Source organism: Aplysia californica, unplaced genomic scaffold (genome assembly GCF_000002075.1).
Source record: "Aplysia californica isolate F4 #8 unplaced genomic scaffold, AplCal3.0 scaffold00115, whole genome shotgun sequence".
NCBI classification, from domain to species: Eukaryota; Metazoa; Mollusca; class Gastropoda; order Aplysiida; family Aplysiidae; genus Aplysia; species Aplysia californica.
In genome coordinates, this window is record NW_004797385.1 from 497,683 (window position 1) to 512,621 (window position 14,939).

At 40.3% G+C, this 14,939-nt stretch overlaps 1 protein-coding gene across 2 annotated transcripts; it reads right to left on the bottom strand.

Annotated features, from left to right (window-relative positions):
* On the bottom strand, positions 1 to 14,882 carry LOC101851796 (DNA repair protein RAD51 homolog 1). 2 transcript variants are annotated; one of them, XM_005095843.3, is made up of 10 exons: positions 14,708 to 14,882; positions 10,802 to 10,910; positions 9,562 to 9,699; positions 8,803 to 8,920; positions 8,329 to 8,420; positions 7,061 to 7,155; positions 5,269 to 5,382; positions 4,616 to 4,745; positions 2,886 to 3,007; positions 1 to 780 (listed from the first exon to the last, which is right to left on the bottom strand). In XM_005095843.3, the coding sequence occupies exons 2-10, from the start codon at positions 10,895 to 10,897 to the stop codon at positions 657 to 659; spliced, it is 1,029 nt and encodes a 342-aa protein (XP_005095900.1). In that variant the 5' UTR covers positions 10,898 to 10,910; positions 14,708 to 14,882; the 3' UTR covers positions 1 to 656. The 2 variants fall into 2 exon arrangements, with proteins under 2 accessions (XP_005095900.1, XP_035824987.1); XM_035969094.1 differs by lacking the exon at positions 14,708 to 14,882 and adding an exon at positions 13,459 to 13,492.
* Between the last annotated feature and the right edge of the window lie 57 nt (positions 14,883 to 14,939).

Sequence of the window (14,939 nt, forward strand, 5' to 3'; positions counted from 1 at the left end):
ATTTTAAATCTGTAAAACTGAACTTTTATTTAATTTACATCAAATGTACAACCTGTATGAGACGGAGATGTCGTCACTTTGTGTTGGCTGTCTTGTGACTTGCTCAAAGCTCAAGATTTAAATGAACACATCCATCCACACATATTATACACATTGTCACCGTTGCAAGAAAAAAAGCAAACTATCCCCTACTTTGCAGGGCGAGTAAAAAATATTTTCAAGTCGCTCACTTTTTCTTGAAACAGTGAAGCTGCATGAACAACTGAGTTCCTCAATGGCCATTATGGGAGGATCTCATAACAACACATACACATAATCAGGAAGGGTTTACAAATCAAAAAACATCATTGTGGGCACCCTTTATTCTCTGACTGAAACCAAAGAGAAAAGAAAACAAAAAACAACAACAGAGGGAAAGGATAGAAATAGCAGAACCTGCCAGTAGTGTCCACCTGATGCAGAGAAGATTGAAGATAAAGATGAACAAGATGATTAAGGCTATGATATCGAAAAGGAAATAGGAGCAAAAGAAGAAACAGAAGAACGAAAAGAGCTTGAACAGCATTGGCAATCACAACAACACAAAAAGTAATTCCCACAGACTCCGCCGAGGTAGATGAAAAAGCTGGTCTGGAGGAGGATGAATAAATGATGACTCAGTCCTTAGCATCTCCAATACCATCGGCGTTAATGGCAAACATAGCCTCAGCCTCAGGCAGACACGGAGAGTCATAAATCTTGCAGATCCTCGTTTCACCTCGCCCTTTCCGCAAGTACAACCTGAGGGGGAGAAGGAGAAAGTTGCAATTGAGTGCAAGTTCCACAGAGGGTCAGAACAACAGGGGTTAGTTGTTTTAACCAAACATTTTACGGCACCTGCAACACAACCAAGTCATATAAGTGTTGAATATTAGAGGTCTCACAATAGAGTAGCAAACGCAAACAAGAGGAGAGGTGAGGTGAGGATGATGTTTTTAGAGGAAAGGAGCAAACCACATCAGAGCACCCACCAACCACCCACAAACAGTGACAATTAGCAGCATGCATTTAATCCAGTGAAAGAAAAAACCCAGGACTTTTGTCTTTTGTCTGCTTGTCTAAGTAAAGAAAAGTACAATAACAATCATTTAGTACTAAGAAAAAGCTGACAGAGAGATACAACAGAGGGTGAGTTTACAGGTTGCTTGATCCACAGCTGCTTTTATTATCCCCTTATCTTTCTAAAAAATTTCACAGAGAGCTTGAAGTACTGCCATGTACACCACAAGATCCGCTCTTATTTTTCTCCCCCTTTCCGACTTCATACTCAACAATTTGGTTCCAAACAACAGTCATTTTCTTCTCTTTGCTGCCTTACCCTATGTGTCCCAGACCAGGTTTAGTTTTCGTATGAGTTTTACGACACTTGCAACACAATAAGGTCATATAAGTGCCGAAGAATAGATGTGTTACAAGATAGTTTAGTTTTAGTAGAGGTTTTACGGCACTCGCAACTGCATAAGGTCATATGAGCGCCAAGGGGTGGATGTCAACAGAAAAGTCCATACACGGAATCAGACTTACTCTGCTCACCTCTCTAGCTTCAACAGGCACCCCGGAAATAGTGGGTCACAAGAGTGTGACAAACATTCAAAGGATGTACAGGAAAAATGACAATAGTAAGGATTAAGAAAGAAAAAGCAGCAGCTCCCTGTTGTAGATCAGGCACAGTTATGAGCGTGACATTGATGAATCAGCACATCTACAATTCTACTGTGCATGAACGAGAAATGTCCCCCCTTTGGGAATGGCCTAAAGACACTTCAGTCAGTGGCACCGCCTCGGGGGGTGTGATACAAGAGAGTAACATACACAAAAAAGAAGGAGGAAAGATCTGGACGATAGATGTTTGATAGGAAAGAAGGAGCAAACCACATCAGAGCACCCGCCAACTACACACCCAGGTTTTGACTGACGGTGAAAACTAAACTACCATAGAGCTGCAGTATACAACAGACAGCTGAAACACACATTGCGTAAAAAAGCACATTTCACTCAAGTACATTGTAGCACTAGTTTTTAACTAGACCTAAGGTAAGATAAGATACATCTTTATTGTCCAGATCCAGGCACATTGGTTTGGTGTTTCACCACGTATACACACACACATAAACATGCACACACATAAACATGCACACACACACCCATACACACTCTCTAACATCATCCTCTTTTTCACAAACATCTGTACACATAACCTACCAGTTGTTTGATTTCAGACCTGCCTGCAGCTCATTATGTAGATCTGTCTGACTGTTTTGACCGCACCCCGGCTGACAATTCATGCCCAACATGTTTAACCCTATCTGTATGTCGTGTTTTACTATCGTATCCATACGACATGGGATGCTCTGAGCAACCACTTTCCAAAGAGGAAATTTACTCATTAATCCAATCCGTACGCTTTGCATAGCAGTCTGTCAATTATTTTTTGAGAAATACTGAAACTTTCAAAGAGATCTTCGAAATAGAAGTAATCTAAAAGGTGAAGAATACAACCCATACGGTACAAAATGACCCCAGGCGTACAGATAGGGTTAAACAACTTTACTGTATTAAGTATGAAATAGTGCTTAATTCACAGTGCAACCAAAATAACCCAGGTTTTCCAAGTAATATAGCCTAATCCACAGAACCCCAATTTCTAAAGGCAGGCAAAAAAATCATCTCAAATCCACTTAATTCAAGTTGGCGAGGCATCCTAAGTGAAGTTTCCAGAGAAAAAGTTTAAAAAAATATTTTTCACTTGGCGATTTGTAGCAAAATGTGAAGAAAAGGGTGTTACTATGATTAAATCGAGTTGACTGCATGTGACACAGACAATAGGTCGTGGTGCATCCACTCACCTGGTAGTAGAAGCATGGGCTATGATGTTCCCTCCAATGGGTTTCTTGGGGTCTGCAGTAAACATGGACGCACCATCTACCTGTGCCACAACCTGGTTGGAAATCACGACCGCCACTCCAAACTGAGAACAAATTCAGAAGGCTAATATGTCAACCAACGTCTTTATTTTCTTTCTCTTACATAAATAATATTTTACATGAGGCGCCACTCGTCAAATGTCAGGTGGTGAGGCTGCCAAACATATAACTTTACAGTCACAGGTTCAAATTCCAGACTGGGTCTATTTTTATGTCCATGGGAAAAGGCACATTTGCTAAATTTTCCTCATCTCATCCAGGTGTAAATGGGAGGAAGAAAATGCAAAAAGGTTAGTGTTTCAGAGACTGTAAAATGACAGTTGGCACTAAATGTTTCCCAGGAAGCAGAGAATGTTTCAGAATCTTATATGGTCTGCCAAGATAATGATAAATTGTAAAGCACAAAGAGCACACTTTCTAGAAGGGAATAGGCTACCCTCTTTAAATGCTATTTACAGTATAACACGGATAGCTCAAATTCGTCGGGAGCAGCCTCGGCAGCTTGAGGGGTCTGTAGTTCGAGGGATATCTTACAAAGATAAAGAAAAGAAAACAAAAACAAAAACAAGACGGCAAGCACAGTTCGGCGGATGCGTGATTTTGAGTGTCATACTGTATATTACCATTACAAACATACACACACACAATTGTGACAAACTAATCATACACAGCACATACCACAATACATTAAGAGAAGAAAATACTAAAAAAAGGCATGACCACATTCATATATGAGACATTTACTGCATGTCTCTCTCAGTTTACTTTTACCTACACAATTTAGATAAAAATAGAATGGGGGCTCTCGTGGCCTAGAGGTTAAAGTGTTGGCCTCTCATTCAAAGGTCCCGGGTTCGATTCCGGGTAGCGACCAAAAAATTTTCTTCTCTAAAAATGTCTCCTTTCACATCCTTTCCTGATCTCTAACAATGTTCTGTTGTCTGCTTTCATTTCCACTTTCTGCCCCCACCCCCTCACCTCCTTTGCCCCCTCCTCTGGGCTCCTGACTCTTTCTGCAGCCTTTCTACTGCTACTCCTTGGCTCCTCCTAACTGCTGTCTTTCTGCCACACCCCTGATCTTCTGGTAGGAAAGATCTACACCTAGCCTTCTCAGACAAGGGCGAAAAATCTCGGAGGGCCCGTGTGCAAGTTGCGCACGTTAAAGATCCCTTGGTGGTCTAAAATCGATAAGAGTAGGCTTCGGCCGCCACCCGGGCAAAATTCAAAATTTCCTACCAACGAAAAAGTATTAGGTGTGTCCCGCGCGCTCATATGACCTTATGCAGTTGCGAGCGCCGTAAAACCCTATACTAAACAAACAAACAAACATAAAAATAGAATAATTTTATGAGTCACAATCAGAGAAAAGGAAAGTCTCATATGCAAAATTTTCAAGAAATACACCTACACCAGTCACCTTATTACTATACTTTCAGCGTCTAAAGACGAGATAGCCCGGAAGGTAGGGTGCCATCTATCTCTATTTAAGAAACCTAACGCAACGTTCTCACCACATGTGATGATGACAGTGCTAAATTACACATGGTGATCCTTGCAAACAATCTTTGCTACAAATCAACCTGTTCATGGTGTGAAAAAGAAATTTAAATGGATTTAAAAAAAAATATTTTTAAAATTCAACTTCTACGTACCTCATCCGCAAGTCTCAACAGCATACGCAGGAACCTGGCCAGATGCATCTGCCGCGCAGATAACTCTCCGCGACCAGCGTAATCCGTCCTGTATAGAGCTGTTGCGCTGTCCACTATCAGCAAAGCATACCTGTAATAAGAAGTAACAGTATGGGGTATAGGTTGGGCATACACTTATAAGGCTTCATATATTCCTACTATCCACAAAAGTCATTGTAGCTGTAGCCATTGAGTGCAAGTCTATTACAAGTCAGCATGAGAACTGCTACATACATATATAATAATGTAGTCTAGCATGCACATGGAGAAATTGGTGGGGCACAGATATCTTTTCGTTATGTGCAAATTTTGCTATAAACATGTTTTAAACACAAAGAATATAAAGTTGACAAAAAAAATTGGGGACCTGAAAATATGTTTATGTACATGCTGGACTGTATATTATGAAGACAAATACGGACATATTATTGCTGAAATTACTGTTTGTTATAAACGTTAAGATATGGTAGATGATTGATTACTGTATAAGAACTAACCTATCATTAAGATCCCCTCCTCCCCCCCCCAACACACAGTGAGTACGAAACCCCCCCCCCACCCCCCAACACACAGTAAGTACGAACCCCCCACCCCCTCCCCGGGAGAATACATACCTTGACTCTGCCATCATTGCTGCTGCTTGAATCAGAAGCTGGCTCTGGTGGTCACTGTTGTAGGCTCTGGCATATGCCACATTGTCCAATACATCACTGCCAGAAAGGCCATACCTAGACACAGAAAGAAAAACTGACTGCAAACATTGAGGATCAGAGCTCCTCACCAAGGAGCTATCAAGCCCCTCACCACCTCAGTGGGCCCAGAACTTATTTTTCAGGATCACCATTCACACCCATTCTCATGTAGTTTTATTTGAGAACTTGGCTTTGAAAAACAAAAAGTCAATGAAGCAAAAAAGGATCTTATTTACATTTAGATTGAAAACCTCTCTATCTAAACTGATATAATTGAAGAACAAGAGCTAGTGACATATAAAAAACAAACAGACAAGAGGTCTACCATTTGTTATGCTTTAGTAAGTCTTTTACGGCACTTGCAACACAATAAGGTCACATAAATGCCAAAGATTAAAGGTGTTACAACAGAGTAATAAACACAAAAGAAGGACCACACCAGACAACCACCAACCACCCATTACCATTTGTTAACTCATTTGCTACGTATTATTTTCGGCTAGTGGACGAATTTTTTGCGGGAGGGCGAGATGAGAAGATGACTAGTGCGCAGTTCACAGGTCTTGGGGGGCCATAAATTCAAATAAATATCAACATATTATATACCAACATTTTCAGTATGGTTTGTAGAATACATCTGTATTGTTTATTTGAGTATTTTTCAACTTTGGTTCCTGTAAGAGGCGATTATGCAACACAATTGTGATTGGCTGCGGATAAAATTTGAAAACAAAAAATTTATAATCTCAGATGAAACTCAAAAAATATGTTTGCACCTAGTCAAATTATACATCAAAATAACCATAACTGAAAATAGAACAGGAAAATAGTGAAAAATGAGCAGTTATTTACATACATTCCATAATATTTGTACATTTAGATCATAACCTCCGATATTGAAAAAAAAATTTTTTTACAATGATTTTGAAAAAAGATCCCAAAACGGAAAAAAACACTCGTATCTTATATGGAATTATTCAGAATTGCATTTGGAACAAACCTCTATACATGTCTTGGGTGGTACTTTTTGAGTAAATTCTCCAAAAAGTAGTGATTTTGGGGAGTAAAAAAATATTTCGACTATTTAGATCAAGGCCTAAATCTAGCGCTCAAAAATATTGATTTCTCAATTACAGTGCACTGGAAATTTGAGTCCAGTAGTATCAATATTATAAAGAAGAGTCCTACACTTCTTTAGTGAGCAAAATAATGATACATTTTGTTGTGTTAAGTACTAAGACTGGTGTCTGGGCTATAATTTGGGCTTCGCAATAAAACAATGTCGCATAAACTTAGAAATCGTGTTTCAAAACTGAATCAAAACTTCCGATTTTCGGTGGAAACGCTTGACCCGGAAGTCAACTTTATATTATGACCTTTATTTTAACATGGATATGTGGATTGGAATAGAAACCAAACTAAAATTGAACGTCGGTTCTCGAGCCGCCGGGGGCGGCTTAGCGTACTGATGGCACTTTAGCAGCGCCGCCCCCCACGGCTCAGCGTAGCGAATGAGTTAAGTTAGTTACTTACAGACAATGTCCAACAATAGAAAAAGGCACGTTACATGAAGTTAACATTTCTCTTGTATTTGTAATACAACTTGCCCCCCCCCCCCCCAAAAAAAAAATTTAAAAAATAAAAACAAAATAAACCGAAACATTAAAAAAAATCTTTCACAGCCACAGTCCGAGCTTTGACAGTAAGAACATACCTATCTGCAACAGCCAACAGTCGCTCCGGTCGGAAGGTACCCTCAGTGTCGATGTACATAGCTTTCCCCTCTCCTCCTCCCATGTCGATAGGAAGCTGAGGAAAGAAATATGTACTGAAAATAGTACTGCCTTATGACTGTTTTTCCATGCACATGGCTTGGGACCTACTCCATTTAAGTCTTCTTCTTTATCTCTCAGTGGACACCCCAGTCTCTAGTGTGAAGGCAGCTGTTCGCCACAGTTCCACAAAGACCCTCTCTGCCTTGGGAGGGTTGGGCCAGTATTTCCTTTTAAGTACCTCGAACATTGGGCAGGCTTGTAACAGAGTTAATCTGAACAACACTCCACATAACCCAAATTTATGCCATTTCCAAAGCCTAGAGATTGACCCAAACCCTGCTTAAAGTAAAAAATAAGTTGACCTATTAGTTGGAGCAAAGAAAAAGTAGGCAGAGGTTAAGATAGATAGGCGATACAGCCGGACACAAAAAAATCTACAAGTACATCCGAGCTTGTGAAGAGTTCATGCTTTTTATACCATTTTTCATAAAGTGCAGTTTGAGCTCAGACGGAGAAAAAAAACCATCACAAATTTCACCAAAAAACCTCAGGTTGCAAAAGATACAGTCTTTACTTCTTTAACTACAAATCAGAAGAAAAAAACTGAACACATCTTGCTGAATGACATCCAAGCAGCAGATACAATACTTCAATGAAAACAAAAAAAATTCAATAAAGCTCTGAGCAAAGAAAAAAATCATGTCAACCATGAACAGTCTGCTGCCATACCCATCTATCTCAATCTGTATACACAGCGTATAAAAAGATCTTAATAAAACCATGTTATGTTTGAAGGAAAGATGTGGGGCAAGAGAGCCAGAAGAAAACAAAGAATAACGTGGATGGACAACATAAGAACATGGACTGGCCTGGAATGGCAGAATGTGCAACAGAAGCTCACGACCGTGAAGGATGGAGAAACTGTTGCACTGTATAGGTCGGGCGTACACTTATAACTTATTATAAGGCTTCATAAATTCCTACTTCCCACAAGGTCAGAAATGGCGCTCATGACCTTATGCAGTTGCGAGCGCCATAAAACCCTCTACTATAAAAAAAAATTTTTTTTAAAAAGGTCACAAAGTCAAGTTACTGTAGCTGTAGCCACTGAATGCCAGTCTACCTCTGAGTCAAAGATGACACCTCCAGGTATCCAGGTTGTGCTGTCACACCAGTTTCTAATGTCAAAATGTACTCAAACGCTTACCTGACACGTGACAGCCAAAGTGTGACACAACTGTGTTTTGCCGGTGCGGAACTCCCCAAAAATCTCTGTGATAGATCCAGTTTCAATTCCACCTAGAAATGAGAGACCGGGTACTTCACAAAACTGCACAACACTAAGGACCAATCTTTCACAAGCTTTGAGCCCCACCTACAAAAATGCAGTTGAAACGGCGCTAATGACATCGTATGCCACCTATCATCTAAGAAATTATAAATATTTTGACACTTCATATCCTGCATAGTACATTTTAGCAAGTGAACATCTGATGAGGAAATGTAAAAAAAATTATATAATTTAAAAATGGGGCTTTCAAAAGTGGACAAACAGACTAGCAGTGAAGAGATGTTTAGCATAACTGAAACATGATATTCTTTAAATGGGAGGGAATAACAACATTGACTGACCCAAACTTAAAATAAAAATTAACAATTTATGGCATCATGAACTGCGTACCTTGCAGTAATTTGTCCAGTTCCTTTGATCCAGTTGTGACTTGGATGATCTCTGATCTTTTCTGATGAAACTCTGTGGCCGTAGTGAAACCCATAGGGACCAGTTTAGCAGCCTCAGCCTAAAATAGGATCACAAGATGAGAGTAAGGGCGAGCACATCATCTTAACAACAGTCATTTCGTGCTTGGAAAAAGAAAGACAAAAATACAAAGAAGAGAAACAAAAAGTTAAAAAATAAAGATTGGACCGGCAATTGGGGAGCTCTCTAATCACCTGCAAGATCACAAGGTTAGGTATGGAGTACTGAGGAAAACCCAAAAAAACTTGGGAACCAAAAATACTACGTCATTTGTTATTATAATACAAGTAGTAAGAAAAGTTTACTATTTATCTGAAGTGCTTGACAAGAAGAAAAATTTGTATGTATAATTATTCAACAAATCCTATCCAGTTTTCTCGACAGGACATTGTCACATATCTGAATCATCTGTTCAAAAATTCATATCATTACATCATTTCCTTAAAAACAAAACCAATTTTCTGTCCTAAGAAAAAAATTTGTCATAATTATTTTATATGTCATAAACAATATTTTCCTTATATTTTACTCAGTAATAATAAATACTATCAACACTTATTATCTAATTTTTAAAATCCTCTTATATATTAATATATATGCTTTAACTATGAGACTGCATTCCAACTTCATGACAGCAATAATTACCACGCTGTGAAAGCAAAACCAAAAAAAATACTTTACCACAATTTTGTCTGCCTTGACCTCACTGATGCCTTTGATTGACAGCAACATTTTCTTCGGAGCAAAAGCCACAGACTCGACAGTAAAAAACCCTGCCTCCTCCAGCTTTTTCACATCACCAGCACTGATGCCATTACCCTGCAGGGGCAGAAATCAGTTGAAAAAAAAAAAGAAAATAAATGGCCCAGATTGCACTTATTTGTGCTTGTAGAATGAGTCTATCGATACAACATAACATCAAATATTAATCAATAAAAGAGAATTAAGAGGTGGGTTGTGTTTAACCTTCCTGTTGGGCAAGATGGTAAACAGTCTTGCATGCACACATAAAGAACATGCACATAGGAGACACAAGCACAGCAAACAAAACAGGTCCTGAACATTTTTTTATACAGTGGGTGTCGCATTCAACGAGGTCACATTCAACGAGAAGTCGGCTCCAACGAGGCAATTCTTAATCCCCGATTTTTGCCTCTATATCTCTTTGTAAATGTACGTCAGCTCAAACGAGGTTGCAAATAGACCGAAGTCACTTTCAAATGAGATTACGATAACCAATTAAAGCAATAAGCGGCCCCAAAAGCGAAGAATTGTTCTCCTTTCTCTCCATCTCTCTGGATGGATAGCCTCTAGATCTAGGTCTAGACCGAGACCCTCATATTTTTTTCAATTTTCCTTTTTTTTTCTGATCAGAAAAACTAAGCCTTTACTTTATGTAGATCCTAGCCTCGATGTGAGAGTGTATGTTTCCACACGAGAAGTGTTTCGGAGAAAAAAATTATTTTTAAATGCAGAAATGACGGTCAGAACACAGCTCAAATGCGCACACTGATGCTGTTTGAGATTCTCATCAGGGGGAAAAACTGTTTTAATTAGGCCTACTGGTATTGGTACATCCTATAATATAATAACTTGTCTCCTTTCTTGTTGTCACGTTCAACGAGAGGTCGGATCAAACGAGGACAACAAGCCGGGCCCGGCAACCTCGTTGAATGCGACACCCACTGTATATCTTTGTATTTAAAGCAAGTACACATATACACATTGTGTCCCTCCCATTTTGCTATGAGCTATCTAGACAGTAATTTACATGAAGCCATTCGTATTACTATTCTGTGCTCTCCCTTGAGGTGCACAAGACTAGTGTGAAACATTTTGGCATTCAGTTACATCATAAAATCTAAATCTGTAGCAAAATGTGCGGACGTAGAAGAGAGAGATAATAAAATCTAAGTCTTACCTCAAGCTTAGCAAGAGGCATCGGCCCAAAAGTTTCATCCTCAGTTGATGTAATTTCTTCTCCCCCTTCCTCTCTCGCTTGCATTGCAGACGCCATTGTTCTTTGCAACCTGTTCAGAATGAGAGAAAAAAACATATGCCAAAGACAAGGTTCCAAAACATGAACTATTGAACATCACTGTACACGGCAGAGTCACTGCTACGATCCTGACTAAACAGGAAGACATTGGCATGAGGGAGATAAGCACAGATGAGCTTCTTGGGCATAGGATTTGTGGACATTGAACATGTGGTGAATGGTGAACTTGCCGGTGTTGAACATATAGACGCTGGGCCTGTTGGTGTTGAACATATAGACCCTGGGCCTGTTGGTGTTGAACATATAGACGCTGGGCCTGTTGGTGTTGAACATATAGACCCTGGGCCTGTTGGTGTTGAACATATAGACGCTGGGCCTGTTGGTGTTGAACATGTGGTGGAAACTAGGCATTCAGATTTTGGCACAGACGGAGATATATATAGACGGAATACATGGTGCTTTTGGACTTTTGCTCTGTCATTTACTTAGCTATAAGTATAAGGTTTTAGAAAATTAGGTACTATGCATTAATAGTATTTTTTTAATGAATTATAATGCCCAGGCATAATTTTGTTGGTTGGTCCCAGTTCTGGTCTAAAACTAAAAGCACTACTGTACTCGTAAACTAGCGTAGGCCTTCTATCCCAATAATTATACAGTCTTCCCAAAAAGTTAAGGACCAGCCAGGATAATGGGTAGTATTTTCAAAAAATCATTTTTTTTTAAAGTAATTTGGTCCAAAGCACGTCTATTAGACACAATCAGAATGAGATATTTTAAAAACTTAATTTGCGACAGAAATGAAGTTGATAAATATTCGTGTTCAATGCATCAATATTTAGTTGAAAACGGACAACTGGTAGCTAAGTGTGAGACCGGGAGAGAAAGTTAAAAAATGGCCAGCTCTATTCGGACTCGAGTCAGAATTATAGACACTTGTGACAGAAGCGTTGCTCGTTCTCCGAGTGGTGGCGACCCATGTGTTTGTTTTAACATGGCACTCGGTCTTCCTCGTCTGATACATTTCGTTTTATTGTCACCCTTGAGCAAAATCAGCAACAAAATAAAAATTACAAACAAAATACAAACCACCACCACCACCACCAATAACAAAAACAACAACAATGCAGCTACTTTCGATTGGGACCTCAGATGGGAATGGTTTGTTTTTCTTCATGATCTTGATCAGTCCTGCCTAAGCCGGCCACCTGTCTTATACGGCCACTTTTCTCCTTGACAATGGGTGGCCGTCTTATGTATATACAGGTTTGACTGTACCTGCCTTAGAGTCGGCCCTTCACGCTGTGGACCGGGGTGAGAAAAGCGAGACATGGGTTATTCTCACCCGGGTTGAGAATAGCGAGACAGGTGTGGGTGAGAATATTTAAATTTAGGCCACCTCTATTCTCACCCCGGGTGAGAATAGCGCAGGCGAGCCTTTTGGCTATTCTCACCCGGTGTGCGTTCACCGTTATAGCCTAGACCAACTAGTGCAGCGTTCACCCTGAACCACAGAATTCTACACTGTGATAACAGAACTGTAGAATTCTGTGCGGTGAACAAACGTTCCAGGCCTCTTGTGTTACTACTGTTAGCCTAAAACTAAAAGTAAAAGCGTGCAATTTTGTCAGTGGGCAGTGGAGAGAGAGAGAGAGACAGAGAGAGAGAAAAGAGAAGAGAGAGAGAGAGAGAGAGAGAGAGAGAGAGAGAGAGAGAGAGAGAGAGAGAGAGAGACGAGTAGCGCGAGAACTTCCGGGCAAAACAAAATGGCGACCCACGTAGTTCGGCTCGATTCGAAAAGTTAAATAGCCGTAGATCTTTGTAGACGACCAAATTAATTTACTTTTATGTTTTAACATCATTTTTAAAAACTTTGTTTTGGTCAATTTGATCATCCACACCGATAGACAATATTCAGAAAGAGACAGTGAGAGAGAGGGGGGGGGGGGGGGAGGAGTAGATCTTGCGAGAACTTCCGGGCAAAACAAAATGGCGACCCCCGCAGTTCGGCTTGATTCAAAAAGTGAAATAGCCATGGCATCTTTCTAGATCTAGATAGATTTAGATCTAGATCAAGATTTAGATCTAGATCTTCATTAGACGATCAAATTAGCTTACTTATTATCTTTGTGCTATAATAACGTCATTTTTTCCTTGCTTTTTTGTCAATTTGATCATCCACACCGATGACAGTTGGACTCGAGTCCGAATAACATTTTTTCATATTCGGACTCGAGTCCAAATAAAAAAATTTCTTATTCAGACTCGAGTCCGAATATGAAAAAATGTTATTCAGACTCGGGTCCGGAAAAAAGGAAGGGTCTTCGTATAGATCTAACGTTCAGTGCTTCCAATTTTCCGCCATTTTTTAGTTTCCCCCACACCTTTTCTGCCGATCCGATGCCCGCTGCCTCATTGATACCCCCTCCCCCCCCCAACGTTTCCCACTTTTTTTGTTGTAGAAAAAGGTAAAATTGAAGATTAGCAGACCACTTGGCACCTGCATATTATGAGCTGTGTAAAAAAAAAAAAGACCGATTCGTTCAAATACACAAGCCTGTATCATATCGATTGTTTACCAAGAAAAAGTTGTGTTGCTGTGTAGAGCTGAGCATACGGCAACTTTTGATTCCATAGACCAGCGCACAATTCATTACGTAGATCTACGTCAAGACTAGCTTATTAATGTAATAATGATCAGCTGCCGGGGGGAAAAAGACTGACGTGTATGCGACGTTCAACGCCCGGACCGATAGTGCCCCGACACGCACACAGCCACACGTGTGCAGGCCGCCCATCCGACCCCGACACACGCTAACGAGCCATCTTTAATTGCTTCTGATGACCTCTTGACAAATAAACATTTATTAGAAGCGCTATAACTTTTCAGGCTGGCCTCAAATTCATCATAAGATTAAAACTCGGCTCCTGCACAAAACGCCTTTATATATATAGATGCCCGAAGTGATCCCGGTCTCTACCCAGCCTGAGGCGAGTCACGAGTGAGGCAGGACAGGAAGCCGGATTCACGAGTCACAGGAAGTCGGAAGTCGGAAGTGATGTCATGCTGGACAAGAATCAGAGTCCGAATAACATTTTTTCATATTCGGACTCGAGTCCGAATAGTCACTTCGATTCCGAAATTAGGAAAAACAGGTCTTGTTTCACATCGGGTGAGAATAGCCAACGCTGGCAAGTCTCACCCGGTGTGAAACAAGACCTGTTTTTCCTCATTTTGGAATACTGTCTATCGGTGTGGATGATCAAAATCAAATTGATAAAAGCGCTATTCTCACCCCGGGTTACTGTTTTATATTCTCACCCGCCCGGAAGTTCTCGCAAGATCAACTCCTCCCCTCTTCTCTCTCTCTCTGTCTCTTTCTGAATACTGTCTATTCGGTGTGGACGATCAAATTGACCAAAACAAAGTTAAAAAATGATGTTAAAACATAAAAGTAAATTAATTTGGTTGTCTACAAAAATGCTACGGCTATTTAACTTTTCGAATCGAGCCGAACTACGCGGGTCGCCATTTTGTTTTGCCCGGAAATTCTCACGCTACTCCTCTCTCTCTTTCTCTCTCTCCACTGCCCACAGACAAAATTGTACGCTTTTAGTAGGCTACAGTTGTAATGGAACGTTTGTTCACGGTACAGAATTCTAAAATTTTTCTGTTATCACAGTGTAGAATTCTGTGGTTTAGGGTGAACGCAAAATTTGGTGAACGCGCACCGGGAGAGAATAGCCACAAGACTCGCCTGCACTATTCTATAGAGGTGGCCATTTCATTACTCTTGTGGCCAAAACCGGAGATTGCCTACTCAGTACCTTTGATTTTGTCACACACTAGTGTTTTGTTTTGGTTTAGACAGCGCCGACCGTTGAAAGTAAGATTGACTCCAGACTCTGTCCAGTACAACAAATTTCCACAACATTGAAGTCCCCGCGTCCGCGTAATAAGCAATCTTCGTTTCCGGATGTTGTATCGCTCTTTTGTCTTTTAGGTATACGTTTGTGACCTCCGTTATCAGGACCGATCACTCCTATTTTAGATCTAGAC